General features: G+C 51.7%; 6 protein-coding genes across 6 annotated transcripts; 3 read left to right on the top strand and 3 right to left on the bottom strand.

Moving 5' to 3' along the window:
• Window positions 1-53: 53 nt before the first annotated feature.
• Window positions 54-566, bottom strand: SNOG_03505 (hypothetical protein; the record flags this gene model as incomplete). The annotated part of the gene is made up of 3 exons (XM_001794014.1): window positions 54-128; window positions 256-346; window positions 445-566. The coding sequence occupies 3 exons, from the start codon at window positions 564-566 to the stop codon at window positions 54-56; spliced, it is 288 nt and encodes a 95-aa protein (XP_001794066.1).
• A 486-nt stretch (window positions 567-1052) lies between these two features.
• Window positions 1053-6668, bottom strand: SNOG_03507 (hypothetical protein; the record flags this gene model as incomplete). The annotated part of the gene is given in 9 exon segments (XM_001794015.1): window positions 1053-1946; window positions 2000-2085; window positions 2331-3311; window positions 3452-3570; window positions 3703-4946; window positions 4964-5965; window positions 6017-6394; window positions 6546-6566; window positions 6624-6668. The coding sequence occupies 9 exon segments, from the start codon at window positions 6666-6668 to the stop codon at window positions 1053-1055; spliced, it is 4770 nt and encodes a 1589-aa protein (XP_001794067.1).
• Window positions 6669-7505: 837 nt separating this feature from the next.
• SNOG_03509 (hypothetical protein) lies at window positions 7506-10134 on the bottom strand (the record flags this gene model as incomplete). The annotated part of the gene is given in 5 exon segments (XM_001794016.1): window positions 7506-8221; window positions 8272-8743; window positions 8781-9154; window positions 9174-9812; window positions 9864-10134. 5 exon segments carry the CDS (start codon window positions 10132-10134, stop codon window positions 7506-7508), a joined length of 2472 nt encoding a protein of 823 aa, XP_001794068.1.
• A 1143-nt stretch (window positions 10135-11277) lies between these two features.
• On the top strand, window positions 11278-12006 carry SNOG_03510 (hypothetical protein; the record flags this gene model as incomplete). Its single annotated transcript, XM_001794017.1, has 1 exon — window positions 11278-12006. The coding sequence occupies one exon, from the start codon at window positions 11278-11280 to the stop codon at window positions 12004-12006; it is 729 nt and encodes a 242-aa protein (XP_001794069.1).
• A 339-nt stretch (window positions 12007-12345) lies between these two features.
• SNOG_03511 (hypothetical protein) lies at window positions 12346-14063 on the top strand (the record flags this gene model as incomplete). Its single annotated transcript, XM_001794018.1, has 4 exons — window positions 12346-12447; window positions 12520-13027; window positions 13082-13833; window positions 13884-14063. The coding sequence occupies 4 exons, from the start codon at window positions 12346-12348 to the stop codon at window positions 14061-14063; spliced, it is 1542 nt and encodes a 513-aa protein (XP_001794070.1).
• A 3302-nt stretch (window positions 14064-17365) lies between these two features.
• On the top strand, window positions 17366-19305 carry SNOG_03512 (hypothetical protein; the record flags this gene model as incomplete). Its single annotated transcript, XM_001794019.1, has 4 exons — window positions 17366-17502; window positions 17558-18722; window positions 18770-18939; window positions 18989-19305. 4 exons carry the CDS (start codon window positions 17366-17368, stop codon window positions 19017-19019), a joined length of 1503 nt encoding a protein of 500 aa, XP_001794071.1. The 3' UTR covers window positions 19020-19305.
• Window positions 19306-19798: the final 493 nt, after the last annotated feature.

Below are 19798 nucleotides of genomic sequence, written 5' to 3' on the forward strand. Positions count from 1 at the left end.
CCAACTGTGCCCTCACCGCCCGGCCTGCAGCGTTATCCTCCCCCAGGCATTGCTCATCCCAGTGCCTGCTCTTTTCCGTAGATCGCCAGCAACGTGGTGGTTTTAAGCTCGGTACCACGGAGGAAAGGCTGCATCTACGCGCTTTGCTTCGGCGCACACTCTGGCTTAGCCGAGTTGAACCTATTGCGCTTCCGCAATCACATCTCCTTCATAGTAATCTGTTCCGGTGAAGACCCCGCCTACCCTGTCGCGTACCTGCATGGCAACGAGGGGAACGTCAGGGCGCCTGGTAAACTGTACCACTTTTATCTCCCTGTTGACGTTGGCCTGCGTCTCGATAGCCTGCCTGTTTTCTTAAAGCAAACATCTTGGCCTGCGTCAAGATTCTAGATGCTTAAGGTTTTGATGCATTCGCCCATTGTGCCAGCCTTGTGGAGATCTCACATAGGCTGAGTCGTTCGGAGGCTCAGAATGGCCAGAAGTGGAAACAACTCGCTGTCGGAGACGACTTGGCAGGCGATCGCAACCGGTGGCTGGCACAACTTAATCCACTTGCATCTTGGCATATTGACCCTTGACCATCACGGTGTGAATACATTGTGTAGCGGATGCACCAGCATTAATTCCGCAACGGTAATCAATCATCCAAGAGGGTTTCGCAGAGCCTGAACGCATTGAATGAATGCTTGTGAAGTATTGAAGGTGATCGCGCTATCGTATTTTGCTTCTGATGAACTTCTCACAACATATTGAAGAACTTCGCGATGTTGCATCAATGCATGAAAATATTAGGTCGTCACAAAATTATGCCAGGACTGAATGAAGCGCAACAAATGACATAATTAACTAGAATACACAAGCCCGAGGATATTCTATGCTAGAACATCCAGACTCAAGAACCTAAACGCCAGTAAAGTACATCCGCTGCCTGATGAAATGCATTCGCTTTTGCATGTTCCCCCACCAAATGATCAATATGTAGATCGAATGCAAGTCCTGTATCCTTCCTCAATGCACAATTACTTCGCCCCAACTGCATCTTTCAGGATGCTCTAGAAGCCACGGTAGCCCGTGGGCTGGGGAGCAATGCCGTTGGCCTGGCCGTAAGGGCCAGGAGAAGGCGCCGAAGCAATGGGACCTTGAGTGAGCATGAGACGCGATCCCAGGATGGGCGTGTCTTCCTCCTTCTTCTGCTGCGAGGCTTCGCGAGCCTTGCGCTCCTCATTGTCCTTCTGCAGACCCGTAAGTGCTGCGGTCTGTTGAGAGAGCAGGTTGATCATGTATGGCATCGTGAAGTCGTGAAGACCGTGGCGCCATGACATCTCGAGAATGACATCTGGGCGGATCAAGTCGTAGCAAGCGTAGAGCATGCCGACATAGCACTCGCGGCTGCCGATGTCGACGAAGTATCGCAGCAGGTCTTCGACAATCTCCGACTTGGTGGACATGGCGGAGGTCTCGATAGCATCCTTGAAGAGCTTGTCCTGCTTGGACAGAGCAATTGACTTCTCCCATCGCTTGTTCTTGCGGTAGATATCTGCGGCAATCTGGCGGAAGAAGACGAGGTCGTGCTTCTCAAGGCGCTGGGCAAGATCGACAGGGTCATAGTTGTCGTAGTTGTTGACCGAGTCGCGCAGTGTCTTGTAGTCCTCCTCTTCGATCAGAAGGTCGTTGAGGGCATTGTTGACCTCACGCTTGTTCTGTGATTGGACATTCAGGAGGAAGGGCTTGATCAGGGGAATGTTGTCCGACTTGACGAACATGCGGACAACACGGTTGACATCGATCCTCGGTGTAAGGGCTTGCAGAAGATCGGTCAACAGCGTAGGTTGTTCCTCAAGATAGAAGCCCAGGGCGCGGTAGTAGATCTCGACATTCGTGGCCTTGACGATAGTATCTTTGAAAGCTTGGTGCTCCCATGCATCTGCGGCACGCTCCATCATGGCCTGGAGGTTGTCAGTTCATGTCGTTGGACACTGGAGTGGGGAAATGGGTATACCAATGCTGCATTATCCCATTCATCGTAGTGAACGTAGAGGAAGATCAGCTCTGGCCAAAGGTGCGCGGCCTCGCAAGCTTGGATGGCTTTAGGAATATTAATTCTCGCTAAGGGATATCGTTAGTATGCGGCCGATCGTAGTGTGAATACATCCAGGATCCAAGATCAAACTTACACCAGAAAAGACGGAGGTGCTCCATCACACGCTCAGGATGGTATTTGGCGAGAGCGCTAGCCAGTGACGTAAAGAGGCCCATATGAGCTGGACGATAGTCAGCATAAAGTCATCAGTATAGTGCAAGGGGGGAAATGAACATACCTCGCTCCAGACCAAGACCAGCCTCGAGAAGGCTGATGAGCTCATCAAAGTAGCCGTTGCGCTCATACTGCTTCACAAGCTCGGCAAGCTCCTCGGCATGAACAATGAGGTTGAGACCACAGATTTGTGCAAGACGGAACTCCTTCTTATCAATACAGTGCTGGTTCACCTGCCTCCAAACCTTGACGCTGTTGGCCTTGCGAGCACACTCGACAGCAGCTTGGTAATCATCAAGGTGGACGAGCGTAGTCGCAAGCTTGGCCCAGTTGGAGATGCTGGTGTAGAAGATCTTGGCAGCCTCATGGTAGCCCTCCTCGTATGCCTTGTCACCGGATGCCTCTACATCTGCGACGTTCGTTCCACGGAGGAACTCGTCGAGCTCCGGAAGCTGGTTAGTACGAGCAAAGCAGAAAGCAAGGGCAGTGTCGACAGGGACCTCGCGCAGTGTCTTGCGTGCCATCCTCAAAAACTTGATCAGGTCCTCATCCTTTCCGGCGTGGGTAGCGATCTCGATGACCTCCAGGAAGTTGGATGGGTCACCGGCGCGGATGTAGGATTCAATAGAATCAGTCACACGCAGGCCGTCCAATTGTGCTTTGGCAACTCTGCTCCACACTTCGGGCGTCTCGACGCGCTCGGCATACTCTTGTGCGCGATCGATGGAGACGACGTGCTCGATGAGAACGTTGGCAGCATCAAAGTGCTGCCCGTGTTTCTTGTAGATCTCGAAAGCCTCTTCATACATGCCGACCTCGATACACTGCTGAGCAATGTCCTCGGGTGTGTAGTGCTCGAGCTGGTGGATGTAATCCATCATACGGCCACGGTCAGACTTGGCAGCGGTAAGCATGAGCAGATTCTGCAGAGACGGGTTGTCGCTGAAGCTAGAGGGCTCCAAGATGATCTTCTCGAGCAGGTCGATGAGCTCCGCAGGCATGTCGCCAGTGATGAAGGCCTTGACAGCCACAGACACCTTGTCGGGGTCGGTAGAAGCTAGAAGTAGAGTCAGCAGGTACTTATAATAACGAATGTGCGATGTTTGTCAACAAGACCAGCAGCATGATAGTACGGCGTATGACTTCAGGCTACTTTTTTGCTGACGGAAGTTTTACAGGAAACAGAATTATACTCACAAGGTACAGCGGTCGAAGTGACCTGGTCGACCAACGATCGTCTGTGCATGTTGTTGGGAGACAGTACGTAGTCCCAGATCTCCGAATCAGCGCGCTCGAGCAGGGTAACGAGCTTGAGCCTTGAACATGGCGTTTTCGTTGGTGATGTGGGATGAGCTCGAGATCATTTCTGTCCCCTTCTCATACGCAATGAAAGCAAAGACTGGGGGTCGCGCTTCTCGCAGTACTTTCCGACACTCAAGGTATCGTACTGGTCATTCTCCTTCAAGAACTTCTCGGGGTTGTTGTTGGAGTCAATGTAGATCTTAGCGAGGGCGTTGTACACAGCTTGTTGCTGGTTACCGCTGGCCAAGGTCTGCTCCAAGAAGGGAAGGAGGAGCTTCAAGCGGTTGCGTGACTCGACTTCACTGACCAACTCGTCGATGGGAATCGATGAGGGGGTCACGGAGGCCAATAGGCCCTTGATGATGCTTTCATCGCAGTCGACGTCGAGCAATCCACCGATGACTGCAGGTGTCCTGGCTGGGTTGACACGCTGTACGTAAACCTCGATAGACTTGAACTGTTGCTTCTTGTAGAGGTAGAGAACCAAGTCGTGGATGAAGTTGAATCGATCACAAACGATGATCAAAGGAAGCTGCTCTGTAAGGTTGGCCTCTTTGAGGAAGTTCTTGACCTTTTCTGGGTCGTAGGCGTTGCTCTCTCGGCAAACACGCTCAACCTCGTTCAGCTGACCCATGGTCGTGGCAGCTTCAATGTATTTGAAGGTGACATCCTTGTCCTCGGCCACATTGACAATACTGCCAAGAAAGAAATATAATCCCTCGGCAGTCCTGTGCTTTTCTAGGAGATCGATGATCTTGGTGGCACCGAGCAGGTCTGAGTACTTCTGCGCGATGCGAATGACAGCCTGCAGGTTTTGTCGGATGTTCGTCGTGAGCATTGCGTCGAGGCAATCGAGGGAAAGCTCAACGGTAAGCTGACCAAAGTAGTTGATCAACCATTCCTCAGGCAGCTTGTCAGTCTGGACGATAATGCGCTTGACAGCGGCAGGGTCCTCGTTATGCTCCAGAGCACGGGTGAGCAAGCCGGCGTTCTCGCAGAGGGAGGCAATGCGAGCCTTGTCATAGTGGTGGAACATCTCGTTTCCAAGGATAGCATCCGCGACTTGGGGTGCGTTGAGCAAGTTCATCTCCAAAAGCTTCGTTTGCATATGGCCTTCCTCTGGCAGGTCGTTGGACAGCACATCAAGAAGGAATGCAGTAGCTTGTTGGATCATGCCCTGAGACTGGAAGATGTCGACAACACGATCGATGCTAATGAGTGGTCCACCCTCGTTCTTCACAAGTTGTGAAGCAAACTCTGTTCCCTTCTCTCCGTTGCTCCTGACTACGTGTTGAAGCAGAACGTTGTAGTCCGGCGTGTAGCCAACGCCGTTGCAGTATTGGAGGATGAGGTCGTAGTGGCCGAGCTCAGCTAGAGCAGCAACGACCTTCTGTGGTACGTTTCCGCGTCCTTGTAGATGGCCAGAGCAAGGTTCAGGTCGTGGGGTTTCGCAAGGTCTCCAAGCTCTTCTGAGCAGAAAAGCTTGCCCTCCTTCTGCCACTTCTCTATCAAGTGCTTGCGGCCTTGCACGAAAACTGGTCGTGCCAGCTCCAGAGTCTCTTCCCGGTTCAATCCACCTTTGTCCAATAACTGGCCGAAGTACTGCAGCAAAGTTGTGATCTGACCTGGCTGGGACGGCACTTGTCGCAGCCTGTTGATGGTGTTCATTGTGCGCAGGAAGCCTCGTGGGGAGTTGGCCGCGACCTTTGCCGCTTCGGCGAAGTTGCCCTGTGTCATCAGATTCTCGAATCGTTGTGAGTATAGCTGATCAGCTCCCGGAAGTCCACCCTTGGAAGCGAGCTTGTACGCGATCTCTGCACATGCTGGGTTCTCCATAATGTACGGGATCAAAGCATCCTCGCGAATGGTAGTGTGGAGAACCTGTCCGCGCTTGTTGATCACAACTACACCAGTGCCATCATCGTCGCGGGCAGTTGTGAAGACTGTTTCCTCCGAGATCCTGTTCAGGAACAGGGCTGTACCAGTCTCGAGATCATGAAGATGGATGAAACCGAACTTTGTGATTACGATTAGGATGCCGTACTTGTGCGCAATGTGGATGCCGAGCGGGAAATCGCCAGTACCCTCAGCAGGCCAGTGGATTGGGATCAATCGCTTTGGGAAGGCCGGGTTCGAGGCATTGTGGTCGCACTCTACAACTATGTTGATCTTGGCTTCTCCGGACGTTGATTTGACGGCGAACGCAAAGAGTTTGGTATAGGTGGCAGCGCCGTCGAGACGAATGGTGCCAAATGTGGCTGCGTGGCCCTCGAGAGGCTGGCTGACGTTCCTGGCCTTGGAAAACAACTGCATGTTGCCGCGAATGCCACCCGCCGGGTTTGAGGTAATACCAACTAAGCAGGACCAGCTCTCATCGTCGTTGGTGACATAGTTGATGATTTGGTTGTTCTGCGCAATAGGTCAGGTATACTCAATACTCTCAATTCCATCTTTGCATACCTCGAGCTGCTCTCCGCGGTCGAAGATTTTGCGTGGTGCCGCAGAGTTCTTCGAATCGAGTACATCCCAATGGTACACGGCCTTTGTGCTGACAAGCGCAAGGGTCGTCTGGCTGACCCATCTCCAGAACTGGATGTCCTCTTGATGGCTGTATGTCTGTAGGCGCTCCTTGGTCTCGAGGTTGAACAACTGCAGCGTCCGGCCCTGCGCCTTGAGAGCTATGATGGGCTCAGTCAAGTGCATGATGGCGCTGTCGGCGCGTATCGGTCTTCGGATAATGTTGTTTGTGTTCTTCAGATCGATGATAACCGTCTCGGCGGGTGCGTTGGCTTCGCTGTTGACCTGGCGCACGCAAACGTACTTGTCGGACTCGAGCGTCTATTACAGCTGTCAGCGCATCTGCCAATGCCGGATTATCTGGAAAAGGTCTACATACACAATTTTGCCATGATATCGATGCCGGCTGTGTCTCTTGTTAGCTTCCATACTCTTGCTGCCTTAGTAGCTCGGCTTTGTCTGGCCAACGTACGGTGATGTTCAGGTTCGTGAGCTGTACACCCAATCGTTAGCCTCTGTATTTCTAATCTTATGCTATTGATGGACGTACCAGCGTCGGCTGCGCGACGTGCAATGGAATCGGTTTTGAAGCCATGTTTGCGACAGACCAGCTCCTAGGACCCAGCGAGAGGGCGCGCGAATAGAGGTATCGGAAGAAAAGTAAGAATCAAGCCCAGATGCACAACTCCAGAGGCGCGCAATAGGAAATGAGAGACGGGTGGGAGAGGTGGGGTGAGGTGAAGTTGCAAGGTGTTGATGGCTGTCCAGAAAGGAGCTCGTGTACACATACGCTCGCTGACGGCAGTGCCTTGGCCCCCGGCACTAGCGTCTAGCCACAGTCCGCTAGTCGTCGAAGCCGTCAACCCCTGCACCATGCAGGCGAGCTCTGGAAGTATACAGTCGGTGTCGAAGGTGACGTTCAAGTTGGGCAGGAGATGAGTGCTGTGACGAATTATGCATCAATCGATTTCGAATCTACCCGCAAAGACAAGTATTCAATCGCAAGTGAGAACGATTAAGCCGCTACGTCACCTATTTACCACATGTCAAATGCGATAAAAAGTGACCACAGTGGAACAGCTCCTGAAGCTGTACACAGGCCCTTTCCGTTGTCGAAGCCTAGCTATGCTTTGTTTAACTTCGGGCTGTTGAATGATTCTGTTTACTTCTTGTCGTAGTTGACAACTTACAGTGCCTGTACACAACAGGGCGAGGCTATCCAGGCGCACACGTTCATGTGAAGTTTGCAGGTTCCCATTGCTAGGAACTGTACACTATTTCTTCATTCAATTGCTATAATTATTATTACTACCTCAAGCAATCATGCTTAATTGTTACTATATACTCAGACGCAACAGAAGCGCGAACAAACTCAGCAAGCAAATCGGTATCAAAACATAAAACATCATGCACAATCGTGACGACACCAAGCTTAGATTCCAACCTCATGGAACTTGGAGTCACGGTTCGGGCTACCCTTACCCCTCTCCGCATTTGTGGTAAATGTGGGAGGAGGAGCGAGTCCTTCATCGAAGTGATCTTGAGCCTCCTCGAAGTCAGTAGCGCCAGACTTCTTGGTGTCAGTGCTGGTGATGCGCTCGGCGGAACGTCCTCGGGTTACCATGGGCTCCTCGTAGTCCGATAGGGAGGATACTTCCGAGTAAGAGTCGTTCAGCTCATCAACGTGTGGAACGGAAGCTGGCTCAACGTCGCCCAAGTTGTGTGGACGCTCATCATCAGACGTAGCGCTGGTGCTCGCGACAGGCTGTGACTGTGGTTGGGATGTCGAAGAGTGAAGGGAAGCGCCGCCAACGAAACCAGGCTGCTCTTTGTCTTTGCCCATGTCTGCCGTATTGATCGTGCCGGCAGATGTGTGCTTGGAGCGACGCTTCAGCTTGCTGAAGATTGACTTGATGCCCTTTGAATTCGGGGACGTGGGAGAGGCAGGTTCGGCCTCGTTGGCAGTCGAATCACGATAAAGGTCCTCGTTGTCGGCTGAGGTTACTGTAGTAGTGTTTCCTGTGGACACTGGGGCAATGGCTGGCACTTCCTTAGACTTTCTCTTGTCTTGTTTAGCCTGCTCTTTTTCTTGTTTTGCTGCTGCCTTCTCCTCAGCACTTCGAAGCTTTGCAGCTCTCTTCTCCTCATCTATTGTAGGTTAGTCTCACTGAGGAATAGATTTAGTGAGAATGACATACCTCTTGTTTGCTTCTCTTCAGCCTTGATCTCTGCAGCGCGCTCCTTCTCGCCCCTTTCATGACGCTTCGTCTCCTCCAATTCGAGCCTCCGCTCTTCTTCCTCAGCTCTGCGCTTTTCGTCTTCTGCACGGCGCTTCTCCGTCTTCTCGGTGATCTCATCCAAAGTGGGCTGGATCCGGGCTTGAGCAATTGCATCGATGTCGCCTTGGTCCATGTACTTTCCGTTGCCAAGGTGCACTCTGCCGTGGTTTTCCATGCGCACTTCAGAGTTTGCCAACGCCCTCTGTCGTGCTTTCTCATCCCATTGGTCAATCATGGCAGGCGACATCTTACCTGTCTTGTCGTAGATCTTTTGATCCATACCTTGTAGCTGAGCATGCACCTTACGCTCGGCTGCAGCAAGAAGGGACTTGCGGTCGTTCTCACGCTTCTGGGCGTCAACATCTGCCAATTGCTTGTTGAATTGGTCCATCTGTGAGCGTATGCGCCTCGATCTAAAGTCGTCCTACGTCGGAGTCAGAATCATCGGCCGGAGCAGCCTTTGTGTCGCTATTCGCACGACCACGACCGCGGATTGAGAACCTGGAGCGGGGCTTTTCGTAACCGTAGTGGCTGCGGTAAGCCGCATTCTCGTCGTAGCCAATCTTGGCCAGTCTTTCCTGGGCAAGCTTCTGTGCAGCTTCCTGAATGCCTATGTAGCGCATGGCCTGTGATTTGATATCTTGCTCGCCAAGAGACGGTTGCTGGCCATGTGCAATGGTGGCACCCGAGCGTGCAGCTGATGCACCGTCGGCGCGTTGCTGCTGTGGGTCATACATTTTCTTTGCCATGGAAATAGCGGAGCTCGAGGCATCGTTATGCTCTTCTCCTCGTCTCCAGCGCACTGGAGGGCACTAGTGTACATGTCCCTGGATATGCTTTGGCATGTTGAATGCGTGCTGCTTCCATTGCACCATGGCCGAGTCTGTTCGAATCTGATGTATGTGCCTGCGACTTCGCCTTCATGGAAGGACTATGAGCGAGGGTGGCAGCACTCAGCGCATTTTTGGCTGAGTTCCTTGAGTCAGGGTATATCTCCGCTGGCGCTGGAACTGATTGAGCACGCTGGCGGTTCGAAGAGGCATGCGCGCCGGTGGCTGCAGTGAAGGCGTTCTTCCTTCCCTCATCAGTATATCCGTAGTCAACGGCACCTGGCCCCAAGCTCTTCTGGCGCATTGCTATGGTCGCAGCGGAATGACCGTCTGCGCTGGCTTGTGGCTGCCACAGATTCAATTTTGGACCGTCCTTGTGAGCGAGAAGAGCTGCTTTCGAGCCTGCAGCGCTTGCTTCTGGCTGCCACAAGGGGGCCATCTTGTATCCGTGTGCCAACAAAGCAGCCTTGCCAGCAGCAGATGATTGTTCAGGTTTCCAATACTCTGGGCTCTTCTTGTTCTGATTGGCAAGCAGTGCCGCGGTTCCAGCAGAAGATTGGGTGTCAATTCCTACAACGGGAAAGCTAGGCAGGTCGGATGCTTTCGCATACTTGAGGCTGGTAGCAGCACCTGTATGCGTTAGACTTGAGCCAACTGGCGAATCGAACGTTTGCTACTTACTTGCTGAGGAGAGCTTGCCGTCAGGTCCCAGCGGGTTTATCCTCTGTGTTTGCTGCTGGTGTCCTCTGCTGGGGTTGGTCGAATACAAAGCAGCGGCGGATGCCTGGTTTTGCAATGCGCTGTTCTTTGTGTGATGATGCGCCGATGGATCAGGGCAGCGCATGTCTGTCTCGGCAGCTTTTGGCGAAGCCGTATTATCCGCTGTGCTATGGGTATGGGATCCACTGTCAGCGCCCTGAGGGACGCTCGCAGTCAGAGCTGTTGTCGACATGGTGACGGCAAACCGATTTCGCACGACCGATCTATTTTGATTTTGTTCCGGTATATCTATTCAGAAGTGAAAGCGCTGGGAGATACAGCTGATTGCAAACTGGGCAGCGTCTGTTGCGGCCAGGGCTAATATGATGAAGGCGCTGTATTTGATCCGTTGGATGCGGTGATGTCATTGATGATCGCCCTAGCGTACCTTCCTCCTTATGGGGTGGTCGCACTTGCCCTGTAGATCGAGACACCTGTCTTAACCCCGTTAGGCATGCTGCGAATCAAATGCGGCTTAGATGTCGTGATTTAGCTTGAACTCTTCACTTTTACGGCTCATAATCCCTGCTCACATCTCACGCTTCAGTCTTCTCCAGATGGCAACAACCTTGCATCTTGCCATGCTCTGACCCGAGCGCTTGTCACGCGAACTATAACAGCTCGTTCATGGTGATGGGGTAAGTGAGTACCTGCTTGCGGTGACAAATAAACGTTGAATAAGCATATGCACCTGTTTTTTGGCACATGATTCCGCAGGTGTCCGACCGACCACTCTCGGCCCTCCCCTCATGCGATCGGCGAATCTTCTGTGGCTGTGTCAAGTCCCCAACATTCGCTCAGAGTGAGTTTCGCGCGCGAGATACAGAAGAATTCGCGATAGTCCAAAATCCTGAAGTGCTACCAGGATTCATCCATCCATGCATTCATGGATAGTAGTCCTTCCGAATTCAGCTAGTCTTACCTACGTCACCTTGGCAGCAGGTAAATATGCTGCTCGACACTCGTACATTGCAGGTGCGCCAGCGAACATCACAGTCCAAACGTTACTGTTGAAACTTAGTTCTTGATGGAAGATTCAATCCAAGCACCACTGAAAAGCATACTGAATTTTCGAGATGCTGCCGACTTCGCCAACAGAGCTACCAATACGAAGTATTTTTTCCCTTCACGTTACGAAAATATTTTCTAACACATTATAGGCGGTTGAAGACAGGCTTACTCTTCCGTAGTGCTCGACCAGGTCAGTGAGAAGCATGAACAATCTGGCACGGGCTAACAACTGTTAGACGAAGCGTCTACGCGGGACAGAGAAAGGCTTCTGAAAGAGTACGGGCTAAAGAGCATCATTGACCTGCGAACGAAGTAGGTCTGCACTATGTTCTGGAGGGTATATATTGACGGTCGCAGAACAGAGCACATTGAACAGGCGCAAAAAAGAGACGCCAACATCAAAGCCTCTGCAGCAATCCCACAGACTAATGACGAAGTGTCGCAGCCTCTGAAAATGCCTGGCATCACGTATCATGAGATCAACTTCAACGGCTCGTCGTTTTCCCGCATGTTGATGTCGAAACTCTCATGGGCCGAATTCTTCAGGCTGGCTGGCCTGATGCTCTTCGGCTACCGTCTGGACGCAATCAAGATCATCGCTCCACATATGGAGGAGATGGGTCTTGTCGGCCTCGCCACAAGCTCCATGGACGTGTGCAAACGAGAGGTCAAGCAAGTTTTCGACGTCCTGGCGGACGAGAAGAGCTGGCCCGTCCTAGTACATTGCACACAAGGCAAAGACCGGACAGGACTGATTGTGATGCTTGTGCTTTTCCTGCTCGGTGTCGACGAAGCAGCAATCGACAAGGATTACAGACTTTCCGAGTCAGAACTCGCACCCGAGAAGGAACAGCGCATGAAGGAAATCAGCTCGATTGGCCTCACTGAGCAATTCGCGGTGTGTCCTCCTGACGTGGTGAGCAGCGTGCATTCGCATATTCAGAAGAAGTACGGTACAACAGAGCAGTATCTAGAGTATACTGGTGTCAGCAAGGAGGCAATCAATCGAGTCAAGGAGATTTTGCTTGTGACAGGCTCGCAATCGGACCGCTAGATAACAGGAGAGGTGCACAAGTGGGCCTGTACCTGGACCCTGGGGGAAAGCGACGTGAGGCACGCGGATGAGGACTATTAGAGAGCCAATCACCGCGTCCACCACCTCTCACAGAGACACGTCTCTGAGCGACCTCATTTATGAAGTCTCAATCATAACAATTGTACGTGAATAGTACGCGCGTTGAGCTTCCAATCCGACGAAGCGGAGAATACCACAATCTGGAGCTAAGCTCCCTGCCCCAGTTCTCGCTTAACTCACCGCCCGCCCGCTCTCCCAAGTCCTCAACACCTCTTGTCTTGCAAAATTCCTCGAGAAGTCCCTCAAGAAGGTGCGAAAATGAGCAGCAACACTTCTGAGGAGAATTTCGAGTGGGTAGAGACGCCACCGGCGCCCTCGCCCATGGAGCCCAAGTTCGATTGTGGTGTGAAGACAACTTCGGTACGTATTGCTGGTGAATAAGTTGACGAGAACCGCGTCGGCCATTGAGAGACGAGATGGAACGACAGCAAGCTAACGTTTCGTCAACAACAGTACCCTACCATTGCCAATGCTCCTCTACCTGCAGAAGGCTCTGGCCGCGACTCTTTCAACAACACCTTCCTCATCTCCCTCCTCGTTGGTGTCCCCGCATACATCACATACAGCTGGGGTATGGGCTTCAAGACCTGGGTGTTCCTCGCTCTTGTTTTGTTCCTCCCCATACTGGGCCCCTTTTGGTGGCTCACCTCCGAGTTCGCTCCCCGCAAGAACGAGAAGGCCAAGCTGCCCGGCAAGCCCATCGAGCATTACCTCAAGTTCAACAAGGCCGAGGACCGCGATGCATACTACGGCAAGAAGCAGATTCCCCTTGAGACTTTCCAAGAGAAGTATTTCGACGGCGAGCTGGAGCTCAATGGCGACATGCTGGAGATTCTCGAGTGGCGCCACGACTGGTCCAAGCCGCGCTTCACTCTTGGTTTGATCAAGCACTTCCTTTTTGGCTTCCTCCCTGAGATGATCATGCACTCCAGGTCCCAGGGTATGTTAAAAGAGAGACGATGATGTATTAAGGTAGAGACTAATACCTGTACAGACGAGGAACAGGTCCGAGACCACTACGACCGCGGCGACGACTTCTACGGCTGGTTTCTCGGTCCACGCATGATCTACACTTCCGGTGTCATCTCCGATATCAACAAGGAGGAGAGCCTCGAGCAGCTCCAGGACAACAAAATGGCCATCGTCTGCGAGAAGATCGACCTGCAGAAGGATGAGAGGATGCTCGATATTGGCTGCGGTTGGGGCACTCTTGCTCGCTTCGCCTCTGTCAACTATGGTGCAAACGTTACTGGTGTCACTCTTGGTCGCAACCAGACTGCTTGGGGCAACAACGGCCTCAGGAAGTCTGGCATCGAGGAAGACCAGTCCAGGATTCTCTGCATGGACTACCGCGACATTCCCGTCCCTGAGGGCGGCTTCAACAAGATCACTTGTCTCGAGATGGCTGAGCACGTCGGTGTTCGTCGCCTTGGTGGCTTCTTCCGCCAGGTTTATGACATGCTCGATGATGACGGTACTTTTTTCCTCCAGATTGCCGGTCTCCGTAAGCCTTGGCAATTCGAGGACTTCACCTGGGGTCTCTTCATGAACAAGTATGTTTTCCCAGGTGCCGACGCTTCTACTCCTCTCGGATTTGTTGTCGACACTCTCGAGGCCGCTGGCTTTGAGGTCAAGATGGTCGACACAATTGGTGTTCACTACTCTGCTACCCTCTGGAGGTGGTACCGTAACTGGCTCGCAAACAAGGACAAGGTCACTGCCAAGTACGGAAAGCGATGGTACCGCGTAAGTATCATACAATGAACGCTGAGCTTCATATGCTGATAACGTGCTAGATCTGGGAGTACTTCCTTGCCTACTCCACGATTGCGTCCCGCCAGGGTACCGCTACCTGCTTCCAGATTACCCTTGTCAAGAACCTCAACGCTGTCCACCGTATCGATGGTGTCAAGACCCAGTACAGCTTGTCTGCCGCTCTTGCTGCCAGCAAGGCCAAGCTCACCGGAAGCGCTTAGATGTAGCTGGAGCTGTGCAAGACGATGTCTTTGCCGAGTTGCTCACAATTATCGTGTCGTGCTCAATATATGAATGATGTTTATGCTGCATCAAGTCAAGGACAAGGCAGCAAATCGGTTTGGGCTGTTAAAGTAGATCCTTCTGGTAAGGAGAGTTGCGTGGTGTCACGAAGTACGGAAGGAAAGCATGGAGACGATGGTGTTGGAGAGAATAGTAACGATGGGGGTCGTGTTAGACTCTCAAGTACAGTTCATAGAATAAGAACACGGGTACTGCATACTGTGATTCCTATACCATAAGATGATGTATATGTTCATCATACATGTCTTCTGCATTTCCTTTGACAGCATCAATCACACAGCCGGACTTCATAAGCAACGATGCCGGGTTCATAGCACTGCTGGTACCCTCTGTCGAAACTGGTCCCACATCTCGAATGCCAGCTACTGTCAGCGATGTTTGCTAGTCTTATCCGTCCATGGCCTCTTGCGAAATAGTGTGTAATGTCGAGACTACTCTCAAGTTACGACAGCAATGTATAAGGCAGTAAGTAAATCTAAGGCTTTGTATCAATCGAGTAAGTTGAGTAATGGAAAGCACATTCGTAGGCAAGCTAAGAGATGAGCATCGCGTTATGACAATGGTGGGCTGCCGTCCTAAACATCTGCTGCTAGGTGAGGCTGATGCATCGGATTTCAGAACGGGACATGATGTAGTGAGACGGACAGCGAATTCCACGTCCTCAAGTACCTGAGGTATATTCGAGGGCGGAAATAAACGGCGGGGTTAAAAAGATCCACGTTGCAACCGGAGCCTCTCGTGGAAGCAGTGTCTTGCTAGAGACCGCCGAGCCGTATGGGGCCATTGTGTTCTGCAGGGCGTTGGAAATCGGGTGCTCCAAAACTTTCCTTATGCGTAAAATAATCATCTCCAAGCCAGGTTGAGATCCAGCACGATGAGGATTGAGCATACTGCGTGTTCCACTGAACAGTGTCTGTCGTGGGCGTATCCTTCACATCATACCATTCTGTGGGCAAGCCGACCAATCTATGGAAAGACCTGGGTGGACAGGTACTTCCAAATGGATCACATTCCTGTACCTCAGGAGGCATAAGAAGCGGCGTGACGTGTGAGAAATTATATATGAGTTGGTGGAGCATCGACCTGCTTGGATCTTTACAGCTCCGAAGGAGAATCCGTATTACAAGCTTTTTACTTGATCCAAGCTTAAGTCGAAGCTGTTTCGCTTCATTCTGCCCAGTTTCGACTCTTTCATCGTCCCATACGGCATGGCATACTGCGGTACAATTCTCGGTATCGAAACTGAGATCAATCACAGCACGCTCCCCGATTCGTATGTATGACGGCATCTTCTCGGGTACATACACTCGATTCAGCGGTTGGTTTGCTTCCGATTTGTACAGTCGATCAGGGTCCACGCGCATGAATTGGTTCGAATCGGAACCTACACGTCGCAAGCGAACAGATATGCCAACCCTCTTCGGATCATTCAAATGCGCGCCTTGATAACAGTGCAGAAAGGCGAGGTACTCCATTGGATTATCTTTAACCGGTTGGAGTGGAAGCGATATTTGAAGTCCTCTGTTTGTGAACAAGAATGGAACACCCGTCTGCCCTGGAACAAAGTATATCCTACGGCCAGTATTGAACTCAGCTGGTGATCGTGCGAGCAGGGAACGGAAAGAATTCCTCGACGCATTTTGATCTTGCCAGCAGAAGATGGTGTGATCGAAAGATGTCTTGATGATTTCTTTTTGTAGTCGTACGAAAGCCTTCTTCCCTTCGCCATACAATAATGGCATGTTAACGTCGAAAATTCCTAGTAATGAGTATGCAATATCTTCGACGCGCGAAGTCTTTCGCCCAGCAGCCCATCGCATTCGTTGCGCGATACTCTTGTCACCCAGTGGACCTCCGCCTAGGACATTTTTGCTGATCCCGCAATGTTTGGAAATTTCTGATGCAAACTGAGTCTTTCCTCCTATGTTCGACCAATTGACAGAGTAGAAGGTTACGTCCTTTGGGGCAATCAATTCTTGCAGGGTCCATCCTCGTGTGAACCATTGACTTTTCAATATATTCGTGTCCGGCCCTGAAGTTGCAATGTCCTGAAGATACGCATAACATTTGACAGAATTCTCATACCATCGATACATAGAGTTAATAGCTTCTGAGAGCTCGCTGCTACTGCGTTTGTCGATACAACACGTATCTACCCAGCACCAGTCTAGCCCGTCTGACCGAGCTTGGTCTGCACAATAGCGTATCTTGACAAAACCAGCTAGCTCTTTAGCTCCTGTGAGTGAAGTTGTAAGCTGGTCGAAGCTTACTTCCTCGTGTCCCCATCGGTGCGAAAGGATAGCGTAGCGCGGGATATCGTCTTCAAAGAACTCGCGAAGTTGAAATGTGTGAACGTCGACTAAACGCATTGTAATGCTCAGAAGGCTGAAAAGATAAGAGTGGGTAATGACGACGCAAGGCAGCACTTGAGGTCGTCATGATATGAATGAGGGGCATGCGGCTGAATGCATGTGCTCTTGCTTACGATGTAACAGCGCCACACCAAAGCTATCATACCTAGCAAGTCTAGCTAGATGAGGCCCCATGCATTGGGTTTTAGAATAGACATGATGTGCTTAGGTAGCGCAACAAGCAACGAGGTCGAAGTATCGTTGGGTACGCTCAGCTGCCTGTTCAGGCGTCGCACTGGCCGCGTTCACGGCGGCTTTGTGCTTTCAAGTAAAGCCAGGCCGCACAGTCGAAGAAGCGACCAACATTTCTTGTGTATCTCATCGCATATCTCATCCAGAATGCAGGTTGTAGTAGTATGTACGGCCAATCATTGCGCTCTCTTCCATTGCTCAAGAGCCGAAGAAACCGCACCCAAGATCAGCCACTGGTGTCTCGTCTCCACTTCACATGACGGTTTTCTTTCTCATGGAAACCTCACACCGCCACATGGGCGACGGGTCTCTCCATAGAAAATGCTTTATAGTGAGTGTTGAAAATTTGCGTTGTTCAATAATGAAGAAGAAGAGGACGACGCGCCAGAACAAACTTTTATGGCCATCGGAGCGCGGCGAATCTCCAACGCCGATTGGCCGTGCGCCTGCCCCGCGAACAATATCCTTGAGTCAACGCCGCCAATTTGCTGAGTGTGGGATCCTCGAAGTCGCCCACGCCAGACATCCTGCATCAACCTTCGTGCAAATTCCACACGCGTCCCGTGACTCCACCCATTCACACTACATCCCGCGAAACTCACCAACAACCACCCAGCATGGATTCTGAGTCGGAGCACGAGCACCGCGATGACGAGAGCGTGTCTGAACAAGAGGAAATTGAGGAGACGAAGCCAAAGCCCGCGCTGAAGAAGGCGAAGGAAGTGGCCGCCCCAGTCGAGCGCCCATATCTCCCGTAAGAGCTGCCCAATTCAGCATGCGACAGCTTCTACAGAGCTAATAAGGACAAGAGAACAACCGGAGCCTGGCACAATAGACTTCTCCACACTGAACCCGCTCTCGCCTGAGATCATCTCCCGTCAAGCCACCATCAACATCGGTACGATTGGCCACGTTGCCCACGGAAAGAGTACGGTGGTAAAGGCCATTTCTGGTGTCCAGACTGTCCGTTTCAAGAACGAACTCGAGCGAAACATCACCATCAAGCTCGGCTATGCCAACGCAAAGATCTACCAGTGTGACAACCCCGAGTGTCCGCGCCCAACATGCTACCGGTCGTACAAGAGTGAGAAGGAGGTCGACCCGCCTTGCGAGCGCGAAGGCTGCGCAGGCAAATACAGGCTGAAGCGCCACGTCTCGTTTGTCGACTGCCCTGGTCACGACATTCTCATGAGCACGATGTTGTCAGGTGCCGCCGTCATGGACGCCGCGCTGCTCCTCATCGCCGGAAATGAAACCTGCCCGCAACCGCAGACTAGCGAGCATCTCGCAGCCATCGAGATCATGAAGCTGAACCACATCATCATTCTTCAGAACAAGGTCGATCTGATGCGGGAAGACAGCGCTGCCGCGCACTACGAATCGATCCTCAAGTTCATCCGTGGAACTGTCGCTGACGGATCACCGATCATCCCCATCTCTGCCCAGCTGAAGTTCAACATCGACTCCATCAACGAGCACCTCATCAGCAAGATCCCAGTCCCAGTCCGAGACTTCTCTGCGAAACCCCACATGATCGTCATTCGATCATTCGACGTTAACAAGCCCGGTGCTGAGATCGACGAGCTGAAGGGTGGTGTTGCTGGTGGCAGTATTTTGACTGGTGTGCTCAAGTTGGGTGACGAGATTGAGATCAGGCCCGGTATCGTGTCAAAAGACAGCGCTGGTAAGATCCAGTGCAAGCCCATTTTCTCAAGGGTCGTGTCCTTGTTCGCAGAGCACAACGATCTGAAGTTCGCGGTACCTGGTGGTTTGATTGGTGTTGGAACCCGTGTCGACCCAACTCTGTGCCGTGCCGATCGTCTTGTAGGCTTTGTTCTTGGTCTCCGTGGACATCTGCCAAACATCTACACTGAGCTTGAGGTCAACTACTTCCTTCTCCGAAGATTGCTCGGTGTAAAGACTGCGGACGGAAAACAAGCCAAGGTTGCCAAACTCGCAAAGAACGAAGTTTTGGTATGTGGAAGTTTTGTTTCATTGAAACCAAGCTAACTTGAAACCAGATGGTCAACATTGGCTCGACTGCAACGGGAGCCAAGGTCATCGCTGTCAAGGCCGACGCCGCTCGTCTTTCCCTAACATCACCTGCATGCACAGAGATTGGCGAGAAGGTTGCACTTTCAAGACGTATTGAGAAGCATTGGCGACTGATTGGTTGGGCCAACATCGTGGCGTAAGTTTCGCAGCAGCTGCTTATGCATGTCTGTACTAACAATGTCTAGTGGAAACATCCTAGAGCCGATTGTCGACTGAAGACAGCCCCAACAAGCGTCCTGCTTGGAATCTGCAGGGTCACCCTAACGATTATACGACTTCGTGAAAGCCGGATTTTGTGCATTATGTTCTTGAGCATTTCCAGCAGGAGTCGGTGGCATGTGAGGATAGGCACAAAAAGGATTTCCTGCGGCCGCGATTTAGAGATGTCTTCACAGGGCTGCAGCAAAGTGAGGCGAGCTTCATTTGGAGATGATGAACTTTGTGTAAAAGCACGATCTCTGAGCAAGCAATCAGAATAGCGAAATACAATAAGAAACACGTTACAAGCATCTGAAATGTTGAGAAGCGGGTGTCTGTGGAGTGATCGACGTGGGTGGAGCGCGATTGTCACATGAAAGAAAGCTATGCATATGCATGCTCATACAACGTCAGACCAAGATCGCTAGCCTACATGTACCCTGTAGTCCCCTCTTCATTCTCGCGAGGGTTCAGCGTGCAATCTATAACCTCTTTCCCGTACAAGGTAGGCTTGCGAAGAGTCCAATGCATCCATGGGTGGCTCGTATCCATAAAAGGCCAAGCGACCCTTCTTCTGTGCACGTGCACTAACCTTACCATAGAGTTTCCTCGACCTACCTTCCACTGCAACACTTTACGAGCAGCAAACATCGTGCTCGACATTGCTTTGCCTTTTGCTTTCCTTCTTCTTACGCTCGCTCACCACACATTCTTTATGATATTGTAATCGACAGCAATACTGCGACGCACGACTTGTCGCACTACAGGGCCCTTGTTTGGACCGGGAGCTAGACGCG

Source organism: Parastagonospora nodorum (genome assembly GCF_000146915.1).
Source record: "Parastagonospora nodorum SN15 chromosome Unknown scaffold_5, whole genome shotgun sequence".
In the NCBI taxonomy this organism is placed as follows: Eukaryota; Fungi; Ascomycota; class Dothideomycetes; order Pleosporales; family Phaeosphaeriaceae; genus Parastagonospora; species Parastagonospora nodorum.